Source organism: Drosophila navojoa, chromosome 2, assembly GCF_054131105.1.
Source record: "Drosophila navojoa isolate 15081-1374.11 chromosome 2, UAZ_NAV_1.0, whole genome shotgun sequence".
NCBI classification, from domain to species: domain Eukaryota; kingdom Metazoa; phylum Arthropoda; class Insecta; order Diptera; family Drosophilidae; genus Drosophila; species Drosophila navojoa.
Genome location: NC_142890.1, coordinates 24,579,109 through 24,595,096, shown reverse-complemented (window position 1 = coordinate 24,595,096; position 15,988 = coordinate 24,579,109). Strand labels below are relative to the sequence as shown.

Genomic DNA, 15,988 nt, shown 5'->3' with positions numbered 1-15,988 from the left:
ACAAGCGCCGCCCGCCTCCGTTACCCCACTCCCCCTTGCCGACAGCGAAGCAAATGTGCCGCGCTTTTATTGTTTTACATGCTTCCCACAGCTCTGCGGAAACTTCGAGCGATGGCTTCTGGGAAATTAGAGTTGAATTCTGTTTGTGGGGTCGCTTAACTTCGTTTGCCTGCGGCTTAGTTGCTGCCATTAAAATTCAACTTGATTCAATACGCTTTTAGGCCATCAAAGGCGACAGCTAATTGCCACTAGCCACTAGCGTAACTCTATTAAACTAAATTAATGCCTATCTATTATCAATATCCATCTCATCTCAGTTTTCAATTTGCCATTTCTGCTAAAACTAAACTTGCCCACTGGAATATGTTTTAGCCTATTCTCGATATACAATTTTAAGAAACAAAACAAAAATAATTCAAGTGCTTTTTGCCTTTATATTTGATTGATTCTTAAGCAAATATCTGAAATTTCAGTAGACTGAAAATTGTTTTAGTTTGTGTGGTTTTGCTTTATGCGCTAGCGAGCTATCGATCTGTTCTCCATTGAATAGCACCAAAAACTTTGGTATTCGCTTTCTAAAAATTTGTTTTGTTTAGTTATGAAAGAGAAACAAAACACGCATTGCTATAAACTATTTAAGAATGAAAAAATCAACTACTGCTAAAGCAATTTGTCTGTGTTAAAGAAGCAATTCATGGTAAGCTTTAAATACGAGTTGTCCCCCAACGAATAGCAAATTCTACATTTTCTTTTGATTGCAGCCATCATTAAAAGAATTTTTAGAGCTGCATCAGTTTGTTCAAAATTACTAATTATTAATTGTATTGAAAGACCATTGACAATCAACTTCATCATCAAATGTGGAATATAAATCCAACTTAAATACTATTATAACAAAGATTGCAATATTAAAACATTTTTCCCGATCGAATGAAAGTTTAAGGAATATAAAGCATCTTTCACCTCTCAAAAATAACTCAAAATACATATGTTAAATAATATCATTTAACTGTTATATATAAACTACAAGAATATTGACAAAAAATTTCTTTTTAAGTAGAAGAAGAAGAATAAGCTGTGCTATATCTTATAACATTTTTGGGACACATATGCTGTAAACGAAATTATTTTGCAAAGCAAAGAAATTTCGTGAAAATTCCACGAGACATGCAACATAATTTGAAGAGTATTCGATTCCTTAGGTAGTTGTTGTTGCTGTTGCTACAGTTCCTGCTGCCTTTTACGCCTCACTGCCAATTGGTGCTCCGCTGTTTCCTTACATTGTGGAATGTTGCAACTTTTCTGCTTCTAAGATGACTTTCACTTACACACACACATTCGGTTTTTTGACTGCGCCTCACGTGCCCTGCCGCTCCTTTGTGTGCCCAACGTGACGGAAATTAGCGTGGTGTGTGATGTGTCAGTGTGCGAGTGTGTGTGTGTGTGTGTGTGTAATCGCGACTTGGCGCCATATTTATTTTTCCACTGTGCTGCAGTTATGATTGTGCAAACACACACTCACATATATTGGCACATGCCTATGCTCAGTGCGCATCTTTTCAATTTCAGAATTGTTGCTATGCACACACTTATTTCATGCTTTCTGTATAAACTGACTTGAACGCCCTGAACCCGGATCCCGGATCCCGGGCCCTAGGCCCCAGGCCCTGAGCCCATGCCGCGGGTCCTCTGGCAATGTGATTGATGTTTGCACGAAAGCTAACCCGCCCGAAGGGGTGGCTCTGCCCTACTCCACCCCGCACCCCTGCTCACCATCGCGTTGCCAGCCGCAAACAAACATTTTACATTTGAGTTCGAGCCACTTTTGGTTCGCTGCTTCATTTTATTCAGCAGCCAAAACACGAAATTGCGCATATTTGCTTTCCTCTCACACCAGCACACACGCAGTACACTACCCGGGCTACACACACACGCACACATACATACACTCACACATGCATAGACGTCATTCTTTTATCATAATTTTGGCATAGCACGCCTCATAAAATTTGTTTGCCAAAAACATTTTCACTTCATTTATTAGCGAACAAGAAAAACCAAATGCTGTCGCTCATCCAAATAGCTGGCATTTAACAAATTGCATTTGCCCTTAAATTGTTTGCATGGCGTCTTTAACAGCAGGTGCCGACCATTTCGCTCATCTTGGCCACTTTGAGGAGCGCGACGAAGTGGGAAAGAGCTGGTAGGCAGGCCGTGGAGAAAGCTTTGTGCGTTAATTGCTTGAAAATGAAAACATGAAATTAAATGAAAACATTGTTGGACACAAGTGTCTTGCGTACATTACTCATACGCCTCAGAAAACCGACAACCACCGCATGCAGGTAATTATTAAAACTTTCTGCCGTTGCCCTGGCGAAAACCGCAGCTTCTCTCCCATATATCCATATTTGCTCAGGTTTCTGTGTGCCTCTGTGTGCACATGTGTGTGTGTGTGTGTGTGTGAGTGTGTGGATGTACGCATGTCGCAGACAATCAAGTAAATTTCTTCAATGGCTTCCAGGCCAGTGTTGCGTCGTGTGTGCATGAATATGGAAATTATATAGTACCTATCGGGCTGGCAGGAGCCAGCCGCTGGCCGTGTGATAAGTGACAAATAAATGCGCTTTCCATGTGCTCGTTGTCTACGTGGCGCTCGTCCTTGTCTGTTTATTCCTCGAACCTGACCGGCCTGACAGATGCAGCAACTGGCCGCCGACTCTGCCCCCTGCTTGCGCGGCCATCGCCTGTTAAATATTGCAAAATATTTCACTCTGCCAAACGATGCAATTATGAAAAATTCGCGTGAGCTTCATGCGTGGGCCGCACCGAATGTGCGACTGTACGTCAGTGCGTCGCATGTGTATAATTTCGAGTGTTTTTCTACCGCAAAATTGCTTGCATATTTTAATGAAACTACCACATGACGGCTGCCCGGCTGGATGGCTGGATGGCTGCCTGGCTGCCTGGCTGCCATCGGCCTGGACATGCCCCTGGTGAATGGGAAGCGAGGACTGTGGCCAATATTTGTTGATCTCGAGTCGTCGTTCCGTTGACACCACATCCTGACAGTCCTGGCTGTCACAAAAACAAAAAACAAACAAAAAGCGTACCAAACAAACATCAAAGGCATATTTAATTAAGAAAATGTTATTCATTTTTTATTTAACAGAGAAGACAAACTCACTCGCTTAATAGCGTGCGCAGCCATTGTGATTGTGACCTACATTAAAGAATAATTACGCCAGTGTTGATTAATTGAATATGTTAATCATAAATACGCATATGTGTCTATACTGAAAGCCAAATTAATAACTCTGAAAAGCCAGATGAATATATAGTGTGGGCATTGGTATTCAATCGCTAAGCACTCATAAGTCGAAGCTTTTCGGAGGAATTATTTCTGTTCAGTAGACATAATTTCACATAAATGCTTTCCAGTTTAATCCAATAGAAACTATCGCACACTTGCTACTTATCTCTTGCAATAGCAATATCGATTCGTGCCAGCAATAGTCAGCTTATAGTTTGCTATGAAATCCAGATATGCATTGCAGTAGAGGCTGCATGAAAAGTTCACAAGTAGAAATTATAGGCAAACTATAATCTCTATTTGTATGAAACAATGAAAGTAATATATAATATGAATGTGTACATATATCCTCAGCCTAGACAAATATGTAGAGCTCACCTGAAAATTATTCTGCATGCCTCTTTGATAATTATTTTTTACTATATATCTGAAGGTGAATTGCTGTCGCTTCATGACTCCCGCTTAATTAACTTAAAGACCACAAGCAATATTAATTAAAGCGAAGAGACAAACAGTATTCTCTGAGGAGTAATAAGCTCGGACTCAATATGCCCAAAGCAATTGCATTTAATGCAACGAGCGGTGGCCTGCTTAAAGCGCATCATTAAATAATGTGTTAGGGATTCTCATCAGCTTCAATAGCTATTCATGAGCCAATGAGATTGCGTCCCCGTGACAACTTCTTCTGCGTGGCGGGCACTTGCCATGATAGCGAAAAGCCAAATGAAAACACGTGACGCGATGCCAGCAATTGGTAAGCAACAAAGCTCCAGCTTTGAATTATGACCAACTGGGTCGCATACACAAGCAGCAGGAGCGCGAGCCCGAGCAGGAGCATGGGCAGGCAGCATCAGGACCAAACGATGGAGCAGAAGCAACAGGAGTAAGTGCTGGTCCAGCCATGCTGGGGGAGGGTCCACTGGCCCACGTTTGCATTTCAATTTTTGGTTTTCTGCGCGTTTTTTCCTACCGAGATTTTGCACTAAGATAAAATCATAAATCAACGCTGAATCAGGTAAATAAAAATAAAGCTCAGAGTGCGTATGCAAATTGAACAGAATCTGAGCGACTGTGAATCTTTGCTTGGGATTCGCTGGCGCAAAAATATGATAAAACTTAAGACAGTCGAAAAGTTTTTTGACTTTTCCAAAAAAAAAAAAAAAACTTTTTTGCATAATATTGTTGCAGGGAACTTTGCTTTTAAGTAAGTAGACGACTTTGTGTTTCCATGCCATGACTCAGTCTCTGTATGCGTGTGTGTGAGTGACTATTTTTGTGTGTGTATACGAGCTTGTGCTTGTGTTTGCACTCGTTAAGCCAATGGAAATACCCATCCGAGCAATTACTGTGTCGTTAATTAGCCCGAGCGCTAAACAGCATGGCTAATGCAAAAGCAAAACAGGTAACAACCAATGCACATGGTCAATAACCAGCGCTGTGGGCTTCGATTGCCTTTTAATTTGGACTCGCTATAAACCCATTGAAAATGGGAATTGAGGGTGTCACACTTATCTGAAAATGTCTGCAACAGGCAGAAGGAAGTCATTGGGATGTCAGATACCTCCCCCAAAATGTACAACAAATAAGAAAAGGAAAAGTATTTCAAATATTGCAGACACATCTGGATGGCTTAATTACGTCTAGATATTTGCATAAAGAAAATGCACTTGGAAAAAGTTATTTAATTCATTAAGAAGTTATTCAGTAAGCAGAGAGCATGTTTATGTTTTCCCTCTCTATAGTTTAATGTTTCTGCAAATTTTCATCATTTTTATAAATATATATTAATTTTTGCCAATTATTTAAATTACCAAGTGGAGCTTTTATATAATACTTATATATTAAACTAGATATACAAATAATGAAGAAAAGAAACTGGAATTCACGGTTCACTTTATTTTCCATTTGACACACGTGATATATATTAAGTATGAATAATAAAAATAAAAATAAAATAAATTAAAATTTTTAATAAGTGAAACAACCACAACAGTTTTTAAAAATTGTTATTTTAATTATTATTAAATTATACAAATCAATTCTATCTCAATAAAGATGGGCTACTTAGGCGTTTCATTGCTTCAATTCAAATTGAAATCCGGCATTGATCAATTGGTTTGATCCGAACGTTTGACAGTTCTCAATGGTTTCCCATTGCCATTCAGCAATTTTGACTTGGGATCAATTTCTGCTTTGGTTTGGATTTCGATTGGCTGGTTGGTCTTCTCCGAAGCGTGGGTTCATTAGACAACCGCAGAATGCACAATCTCTGGCAGCTTCCGGAGGCATTTGCGTAGCAGAGTGCGGAATGAAGCTGGTGCTGTGTGTCATGTGAATTGCACTGAGCTGACTGTGGTTTTAATGTCTATCCAGTTGCATTTCGGCATTGCAGGCGTTGCCTCCGAGTATGCAATATTTTTCCATGGACACACGTGAATCACTGACTGCAGACAGACAGGATAGGAAGTCCTGTGCACAATAATGAACACATTTGCTTGCTTATTTGGGCATTCGCCCGGATTCAAGGGCAGCAGGAAGTCGCATCAGAAAAATTTATTGAACTCCAACTGGCACATATGAAGTTACAGAGCATTTCAGAGTGCTGCCAACATATTACAGACATATCACAGCCTACCATTCGAAGCGGCAACACTCCGAAAGTTGCTGCACTGCGGAAGCGGAAATGCAAACTACAGTTCTCGCCTGCAACTCTCTGTCCCGCCCGATAAAGAGCTTGACCAGCCCCAAATGCGTTAAAGGCGACCGAAAGGCAGCCCTAACGAACGATTTTCAAGTTTATCCTGCTCATTAACAAACTGATCAGAGTCCAGTAGTTAACAGTTTTAACACCTTAAGTGTACAATTGAGCCAAAATGCTGTTAGCCGGGCGTGAGTATCATATGCAAGGCATGAAGAAGAGCTACAGAATATCATTTAAGGTATTTATATGTATGCAGCCCTATTCATTTCGTATACTGAGAAGAAATTCTTGGATGAAATACTTAGAGGTAATATTTTTAGAAAAGGAATACTCAAAGGAAATACTTACAGGGAATACTTAGAGGAATGTTTACATTACAATTGCAAGTCTAAGTCTTATTTTTTCTAAGATCGACGAGCGGAGAGGCCTGAATCGAATTAGTTCGTCGTCCTTATCCAGGCCCCTTTTCTGTCTATTATATACATTTTAACAAAACCATTATACACTGAACTGCATTCTTAATGAATTCAGGTCATAAATAGGACCAACTTAAGTATCAGGCATTGTCAACTCGTCTCTTTAATTTATAAAGTCTATAATTTAATTTATTTTTCATTTTTAATATATTAACATTCCCGTTTCACATTGGAACTAAATTAAGCCTAGAGGACTTAACTCCCTAAATAAGCATTAGCATATTGAACGATATTGATGACTATATATATATTCAACTATTTGTACACTTGCTCCGCAGGCCAATCATAGCATATGTGCGTGCACTAAGTCAAGCTTGTGTATTAATAACACCCAGTTCACATTTGCATATTCATTCCGAGAAGTAATGTAAATTAGAACCCACCTTGGGACTAGACTGAAAGTGGAACATGATTACATTCAGATAGTTGAAAGTGATTCCAATTAATTCAACGGTACTTCAAGTAAATATGATATGTTTTCACTACGTCAATATCACACCTGGGTCACAGGACATTTTCGAGCTCCTGGCACTTGCAATTAAGCACATTGACACGCATGTGCATACTTAATGCTTGCGGCTAATTATGTATGTGTGTGTGTGTGTGTGTTGATATAACGCTTGGCATTGCTCCAGAGTTATTAAGCGTATATGCAAACAAGGCGCGAGCATCCTTCAAGTTGTCTCAAAGCTATGTGGTGCGACTGTTTATCCAACTTATGTCTCGCAGATAGAGGACGCAAACGGAGATAGCAGAGCGCAAACATACCTACTCACATACATGCACACAGACACACATGGGGAGAGACTCAAACACAAGTCAATAAATTCTCATTTCGCGTGTTGCGTACAGCATTTCACCTGTAAATAAAACGTACCTTTTGGCGCAAAGGCAAGCAACGCAATAATAAATACAAATAAAATCATGACAGATAAAAATTACAGCCACAATGTGCCGTATGGGTAGACAGCCCGGCACTGCCAAACAATCTATATTAAGTATACGCACAGTTTGATCCATGCATTTTAATGATGCTGCCAGAGCCGGCGGCACTTCAGCAGACATCCAGCCATAGTCATAGATACCAACCTGATTTCCTGTCTGCCTGCATCGATGACAAAACCTTCATTTATTTCAATTAGCATCGAACTCAGCTGTCGTGGCGGCCGCCGGCAAGGATGGATCAAGGCGCAGCTCGATGCCTTGAGCCAGTGTCAATAGCAAACAACTGACTGTGGATTATTGAGAGCTAGGCAACGCATCTAATACTGTGGATTTCACCCTGCTCGACTCGGCACTCGTCACAAGCTGCGCTAAAAGGAGCAAATCGATTGCTATTTAAAATTGCAACAACTTTAAATTAGTTTACTCAAGCGTTCGCCAACAAGTACTATATGAAGTGCATAAAATATACATACATATAGATAGAAATATATATATGTATATACATTTCATTTTCTGTGGCGTATCTAAGCAAAGGCAGTTAACTTTGATTGAATGCAAACAGACCGCGCAGCCATCACCCCGAGCATTGGCATCTCAATCAAAGCAGCTGACGCGGCGTCTTCAATTGGTTTGAGCGGCAGCTGTTAAGGAGCACGAGGGCCTCGCCATCGGATGGTTGGGGCCTGCGGTGCAATGGCAATACTCGAAATGTGCTCAACAATAAGCTCCATAAGGCTGTTGCTTAGAAGTTTCTAATGCCGAAGTGCAGTGGGCGCGCGCCCTCAGCGATTGCTTTGTAAATATTTATATTTCTATATTTCACTTAAATTGTTATTAAGCCAATGGCGACCATCCAGCTTGATGGAATCACTTGACCTGGGCAAGTGCAAGTGGGCGAGCAGACGGTGCAGCAGAAGGTGCTTGCCTGGCAACGTCCCTGGCACGTTGCTAATGTGCATGGCCATTAAGTGAGCGCTGCGTGTTTTGTTTACGCAACTCGCACGCCCCAGGGGAGGTAAACACTTTTGGCCCAGCAATGTTGCATGTTGCGAGTGCAGCTGACAGGTGGTAAAGGGGCAAAGCGATGGCAAAAATCATATGAAGACCTGGTTGCTTAGCTAACGTCAAGTCAACAATGGCAACAGCCAGCCAAGGCAACGCGGCAATATTAACAACAATAACAGCAACAACCTCAGCATCGGCCACAACGTCAACGGCAACGTCAATAATAATAACAATAACAGCAACGGCAACATCAATGGAATCGAGGATAAGTCTAACTTCAGTTGGGAACTCTAAACAGAAGATCAAGGTAGCGTCGTCTATATAAAAATGTATATTATGAAAATGAAATATTTTTCACAGAACTGTGCTACAAATTGAGCGAGGCGTTCAACATCTCAAAGCGTTTGTATTTGGCTTGCAGCATTTGGCAACATCCGCGGCCACAGACGTTGTCCCAAGTTACACAAAAGGATTTGCCGACTCCTGGCGCACACGAACGAGTCAACAGGGCACCGCAACGCACCGCACCGCAGACAACAAACAAGCGCAAAAACGAACTGCGCAACGGTAACTGAAATTGAAATTGATTGAAAAAACAACAACCACACGAAAAGAGCGGCAGGTGCCGGCAGCAGCAGCAGCAACAGCAGCAGGAAGAACTCAAGCACACGCGGCAACGCTTCAGCGTTTGATGTGCAAACCTCTGCAGGAGCCAGCAAGCAAATAAACACACGCACATGCACACGCCAGCACACACACGTGCGTTGAAGTAGCCAGAGTTAACCAAGTCAACCGGAGGGTGCTCTCGGGCGCCGACGTCCTCAATGTCTTATACAGCGGGATCGCTGGGGTCCATCAATGCAGCGCAGCAGGACAGTGAAAGCAGCTATGACGGCCGCATCATCAATGAGGATCCTCGGGTGGTTTGGCTAAAGACCATCATTGCCAACCAGCTGGGCGTGTTTCAGCCAGTTTACGTTAACACTCTGATTGCCAACAATAAGATCGCCGTGGATGACTTTCTGAACAAGCGCTATGAGCGACAGGCGCATCTGGATCGCGTCATCATGTACGTATGGCGGACGTTCTACGACAGGCTCGTGGAGGAGGAGATCACAGTGCTGGAGGAGCTGCCGCGGCCCTCAATACCGATCAAGGAGAAGAAGAAGAAGGGCAAAGGGCGCAAAAAGGGCGGACAGGAGCCCGAGCAAATGGCAGAGCAGGTGGAAGCCGAGCCAGCCGAGCCAGCCGAAGGCACTGATCTAGAGACGGAGGCCGAGGGTGAGGCCGAGGGCGAGGAGGATGCCACACTAGTCAGCAGCAACAAGAGCTCAGCTCGCTCCAAGCGTAAGTAGTCACACGTCCCCAACGGACTCTGTTCCGCTTCTACACAAGCTAAGTCAAAGCGACATGCTAACATTTTTGTCTGCTCTCGCCCCATTCGTGCAGTCAGCTCTGATATGGATAACGGTAAATATATATCGCATCCCTATTCAATGGCGTCTTTGTTCGTTGCGCCATTTTTAATTTGGAAACTTTTCTCGGCACCTTTTCCCTTGAGCACTCGAATGCAATGCATAAATTTAATACCCGTCCAACTTAATATCAAACCGGAATCTTTCTACTCCCTTTGATTCGCGCTGCCCACAGCACATCATAAATATTTAGGAGCCTCATTGCGGCTCGTTCGCCTAATATTCATTTCTTTTGCAACTTTTAATTTGAATTCGCGCCATGCCCACCATTTTCGTCGTTCGCGAATGCAGCTCATTTGATTTGCCTTGCCCGGCACAAAGATAAGACCAAAGTTTCGTTCCGCTCATTGCATTTAAATAGAACCAAAAACTTCCGGAACAATGGCAATGCAAATAGCCCAGCTTCCCATCCTCGCATCTTCGTATCGCACAGCACGTCAGTCACACGCTCACAGTCACATGCACTTAACTGCTCTGCCAGTGAATTCACTTGCCACGCCCATTCACCATGCCAATGCACCTAATCTAATCCTCCCATTACAATAGGTCGCAAAACCAAAAAGAAAAGCTACGTGCCGGTCTACATTGAAGTTAAGGTGAGTACCCACATCTAAGAGGCAAACTAATTAATTATAATAATCGGTAAACAAACATGCAAAAATATAATATTATTCTTTATTATTATTGTTATTGACAGATTTCGATTGCTTTATTAAATTTAGTTTTTATTTCCCTTTGCTGTTTCTCATATATACGGATTTTAGGAAGCAGATGGATTAGATTTAGCAAGTTGACAAGCCACAACCACATAGACATGTCCGTGTTTGTAATAAATTGTGCTTTGAAAATGAAACCCATTTACCCTAATTTTACTATGGGCATTTAATTAAGAAAGTGCATCATAGTATCTTAGGGAAATGTGTATTAAATTCGGTTACATATGTATATGCGTATGCTTTTAATTATTCAAAAAACTTGAGTACTATTTTTTAACCACCGCATATGAAAATATTAGCTATAAGTCTTTAAAATGTACGAGTACTTTTTTTTAGCCACCGCATAAGTAAATATGAGCTACAAGTCTTTAAAATATACCCTTGTAGCAATTACAAACTTAATTGTTAATTTTAACGTAATATTATTTACTTCCATCAACAGAAAATTGTTCCTGCTTATATTAAAACACCAATTCTTCATTGTCACTTTGGCGAGATGGAATCGCACAACTTTGACCCCAAAATCAGATATGTATATATAATGCGCAAAAATGCAAGAGAAATTCGTAAGTAATATTTAAAGCTAAGCTCATAATATATAGAGATACATACATATTTAAAAAAAAAAATACCTGAATACATTTAATATATAACTAATAGGTATTTAATAATATAAATAATAGTTATTTAATAATAGTTATTTAATATTGCGCTATCAATAAGAATAATCCCCATAGTTTATTTTACCATCATAATAATTATGATACCGAAACGCATTCAAGCTTTCATCTGATCATTAATTTTATTTATTCCTGCAGCCTGGTTCAAAGAGATATCGCAGTGCTTTGCCGAAATGCCATTATTGTTTCTATTGGGCTCCATTCGAGGCAACCTCATCGACGCGCTGCGACACGAATTAAAGATGGTAAGCCCCCTTGACTAGTAAGCCGGTCATCAGAATGCGCCACTTAATGCCGCAACACAATCCGCAAACCAAAATCACTCAAATTTGCGCCCTTTCGCTCATTTCACACCCCATAAAGCGGTGTTCAATCAATCAATAGCCTCCAAGCAGTTGCCATTGTTTCCGATGTGGACTTCTATGTGAGTTCCACTCGATGCCCTTTGTCCTTCCTGCGTCCGTCCATCTTCGCTTATCCGTCCAAGCTTAACCGCAAAACAAAATGTGACGAATTGTAATTAATTCCTAAAACAAGGCAGTCATCTATCAAAATGGACGCTGTGGCGAAAGATTTTTGCGCTTCGGTGCACAACAGGCGGTTGACTTGGGATGGTGGGGGGCGATGAGGATATGGCGTGAGCCCGCTCACGCCACAATGCCTTAAGCGGGCAGCTCCGGCACAAATTGCTTCATCATAGCCTCAAAATGTGCTGCGGTTTCCATTAGGCTGGATGGCTGGCAAGCTCAGCCCCCCCTCCACCCTCTATTTCTCTCCGTCACCCCTCAGACTTGGCAGCTTGCAAATTTTGCGGTCGGTGAGAGGCCAAGCGGGCCCCAACTGCCATAATATTTGCCTTTTGCATGAAAATAAATTGGGAATTTGTCGAAAATTGTGAAAATTGGTTTTGCCAAATCAACGCGGCAAATCAATTAGATTGCCTGCACATTGCAGACTCTGCCTATTAGAACAACATATGAAATTTTGCATTTTTGTTTTGTTTTTATTTTCATTCCATTGCAGGTTTACAATAGCGCCTTTCGATTTCAATTTCGCGAACCGGATACCCACCACACCGCGGATACCCAGCAGAAGGAGGGTAATGAAGCCCAGAGGGAGAGTGGCGGCGCGGGCGGAGCTGGTGATGCTGGCGAGAATGTTTCCAGCGAGGCCAAGGAATCGGGGCCGGGTCTATTGGAGCTTTCCAAACCATCGGAATTTCGTTTGAAAGCGCTTAAACAACAAAAGTATTTAACTTTTAACAAAGGCAGCGCAGCAACGCGTTCGCTTTGCGAGGGAATTTTTTTTCTTTTTGGCTTTTTTTTGCTTTTTTTTTTTTTTGTTGCCTGCATTGGAGTAGGGGTAATAGGAGGGCGTACCGCCCGCGCTTTATTGGTTTTGTGCTGACTGAAGTGCTTTCTCCAACTGGCTTTTTGTTTTTCTGGTTTTTCACTCATACTCTTTTTCTCGTGCGCATTTTGTTTGCCCTTTGTTTTGCATTTATCACTGTTTACCATCGATGTGGCTACAGTTTCTTTTCTTTTCGCTTTTTTTTTTATTTTGTGAATCCTGCATAACCCTTTTCGCACATAAATTACAGCGCATCCGATAAGAATTTTTATTTTTAATCGGATTTCATGCTACCATCAACGGCGCCAGCTTCAGCGTAGACACTGTTGTTGTTGTTGTTGTTGTTGTTGTTTGTGTTGTTGGTGTTGTTGCTTCTGTTGTCTCTGTTCCCCTCGCCATTGGTTGGGAAGTCAACATTTATGGCATATCCTGGCGGGAACCTCACTCACCCGCGAATTGGGCTTTCATTGCTCTTGCTGTGGCCCCAGCTCAAACTGCCACTTGACCAGTGAACGCGGCTCAGCTCGTCCTTTTTAGGCATACACCCGTTCATTAAAAATTCTTTGGTCGCTTGGCAGCCAGCGCAATCGGAGAGGATTCCTTTTCCGTCCGCTTTGCCCTCTTTGTTGTGCTTTGTTGGTATTTGCTGCTCATTTCGCTTATCAGCGGCTTTTCATTACGCATTGTGTTAATTTTACATGTTAAGCGCCTTTAATTATGTTCATTTATTTATTTATTTATTTTTCTCTTATATGATAGAAAACAAAAGGCACTGGAAGCAGCAGCCAAGAAGCTGGCGCAGGCCAAGTTGGCTGCAGGTGGAGACGACGAAGATGAAGTGCAAAGTGCACCCATAGAAATACCATCATCTTCTGAGGAGGAGAGTAAGTCGATTGTCAGAAATTTGATAGCCATCGAAAATATATTGACATCATTCTACAGTGGAACAGAAACCAGAAAAACTGACCATTGCTGAGCGCTGGGAGAAGCTGTTGAATGAGACCAAGGCCAAAGTGGTGGCAGAGCGCATGGCTGAAGAGGCCACACCTCCACGCATTAATCCCATACTGCGTCGACTGCTGAAGGAGATCGACGAGTTTGACAGCGAAATCGTGTGGACGATCAATCACATTGTATGGGCCTTCAATTTGCCATCGTCCTATGTGCTGCCCGGCCAGGAAGAAACTGAGTTCGAAGAGGCGCTCATACGTGTGCCTGTAGACCCCAAGAAATTGGACCTGATTCCAACCTATACTCAAAGTCAGCTCGAAGATGTCGTCGACGGTTGGATGAAGTATCTAAATAAAACAATGAAGACCCTCAAGGATGCCAAGCTGGACGAGTTCACCCCCATGGCAGAGTACCGCTACTGGCATAAGATGGAGATCGACCTCTATGGCACACTGGAGCAATTGAAAACGGAATTCGTGATGGCCGTACTTAACCGTCTAGCCAACGACGGATCTAAAGTGCTCATCGAGTGGAATAAGGTACTTGCCAAAACAGAGGAGCGATTCAAATTAGCAAAGGAGAACTCGGACTATCTGGGCACCGTGACGGACTACCTGGAGGTATGATGATAATCATATTCTATATGTTCTGTATAGCTTCAAACTTATTTGTCTTTTTAGAAAATACAAAACTACGACAGCATGAAAATGGCCATCATGCAGATTCCAAACGTTATGGTCGGCTTACGCCACATCTGGACTATGTCCAGCTACTATTGCCGCGATCCCGAAATGCAAGTGCTACTCTGTGAAATATCGAATGTGTTCGTGCAGAAGGTGAAGAAAATCATTAATTTCGACAATATATTTCGGTGAGTACGCGATGATAAAGAAAGATAAAGAGGTTACTCCAACCGATTCATCAATGTTCAGCTATTCGGCATCCTATACATATGAGACAGCGAACAACTGTGCAAACCTTTTGCACTGCTGGAAACACGCCTACAAGGTGAGCCGGCAGCACATCGAGGAATCTGGTGCCGGCTCCCGTTGGGAATTCGATCGCGTGGCACTCTTCAATGAGGTGAATCACATATACCAAGTGGCCGTGGACATTGCATATGTGGGGCGGGTGTTCATACAGTATGAGAACTTGTTTGGACGGAACCTAAAGGCACTGATCACCGATCCCGCAATTGTGGACAATCTCATGCGGAAAATCTATCGCTTGTTGGATGATCTGATTCGGAGCGTCGACTATGATATGTTCCTGCCCAGCAATTGGGAGAACTGGGAGTACTCGCTGGAGCAGTTCAATAAACGGCTTGAGAGTCTCGAAATAGATGCCAAAGCGGTTATCGATCAGAGCATCAACTCCTTACTCTCAGCCCAGAAAGGTATCAAGCTGCTTGTCAATGCAAACACCATTGACACGCGCCAGGTTCTACAGGAATTCGTCTCCACGAAACATGAGAATCTACTGCGATTTTTCGTGAGCGAGATTAATAACGTAGAAACCGTGTTTATGGTACGTACTGTCTGTTGATCTGTTTATGTGTACTCTTGATTCTGAATTGTTCTATTCTTTTTACAGAAACATAAGAAAACTCCACCAATGCCAAAATTGCAACCTGCTAAAATTAGCGCCATCTGTTGGGCGCGTTTGTTGGGCCGGAGGCTAAAGAACTCGGTTTTGGCATTCAAAACCTTAGAGGACGATCCGGCTATGCAGAATAGTTTCCTAAAGCGCAGCGCATTCAAGCAGTACTTTGAGCTGATGACGACTATGTTCCAGTTCGAAAAGGTGCTTTTCGAGAAATACATGCAGAACTCTACTTTTATGATCAATCACACCAACCGCTCCAATATACTGAGTATACAGATATGCGTCAACGATACTCGTAAGTAGTCATTGCATTGGCCATTGAATATTGAACTCTAGAAATGATCTCTCTAGTCAACTATATATCGGAAGCATCGCAAACACTGAGGGCCAAGAGCCGAGTGAATTCTGTATTACAAATGCCTTCTTCCCAATATGGTGGCAGTATGAGTCTCATGGATGTCAGCTCTGATGGCAGTTTGCATGGAGAGCAATCCATGAGTTTCTTTGAGGAGGATGACGATGACGAACAGGCCGCTGTGGATGCCGCTCAAATAGGTGTAATGTGTAAAATAAACCGGTTCACGGTACTCACAGCGATGATCATGTGGATGGTGGGCAAGACGCGGCATGCGAATCTACAGCTGGGCAAGGCGAATGCCTTTTTAGCCGCCATGAAGGAGCGAAAGCCAAAAGATATCACAGCTCGTGATCGGGAGTGCATGCAGACATGTGATTGTGAGTATTTCATCAATATTCAATAACAACATTATTTTC

The 15,988-nt window shown here is 42.4% G+C and overlaps 1 protein-coding gene across 1 annotated transcript in view; it reads left to right on the top strand.

The window, feature by feature from the left end:
• The first annotated feature begins 8,627 nt into the window (after positions 1–8,627).
• Positions 8,628–15,988, top strand: part of Dhc98D (Dynein heavy chain at 89D) — a 33,583-nt gene continuing 26,222 nt past the window's right edge. The window contains exons 1-12 of the mRNA XM_018113736.3: positions 8,628–8,744; positions 8,798–9,784; positions 10,459–10,508; positions 11,071–11,194; positions 11,447–11,553; positions 12,332–12,555; positions 13,418–13,542; positions 13,601–14,229; positions 14,290–14,480; positions 14,542–15,136; positions 15,203–15,509; positions 15,566–15,949. Coding sequence (XP_017969225.2) covers positions 9,262–9,784; positions 10,459–10,508; positions 11,071–11,194; positions 11,447–11,553; positions 12,332–12,555; positions 13,418–13,542; positions 13,601–14,229; positions 14,290–14,480; positions 14,542–15,136; positions 15,203–15,509; positions 15,566–15,949 — 3,259 coding nt within the window. The 5' untranslated portion in view covers positions 8,628–8,744; positions 8,798–9,261. The remainder of the gene's footprint in view (positions 8,745–8,797; positions 9,785–10,458; positions 10,509–11,070; positions 11,195–11,446; positions 11,554–12,331; positions 12,556–13,417; positions 13,543–13,600; positions 14,230–14,289; positions 14,481–14,541; positions 15,137–15,202; positions 15,510–15,565; positions 15,950–15,988) is intronic.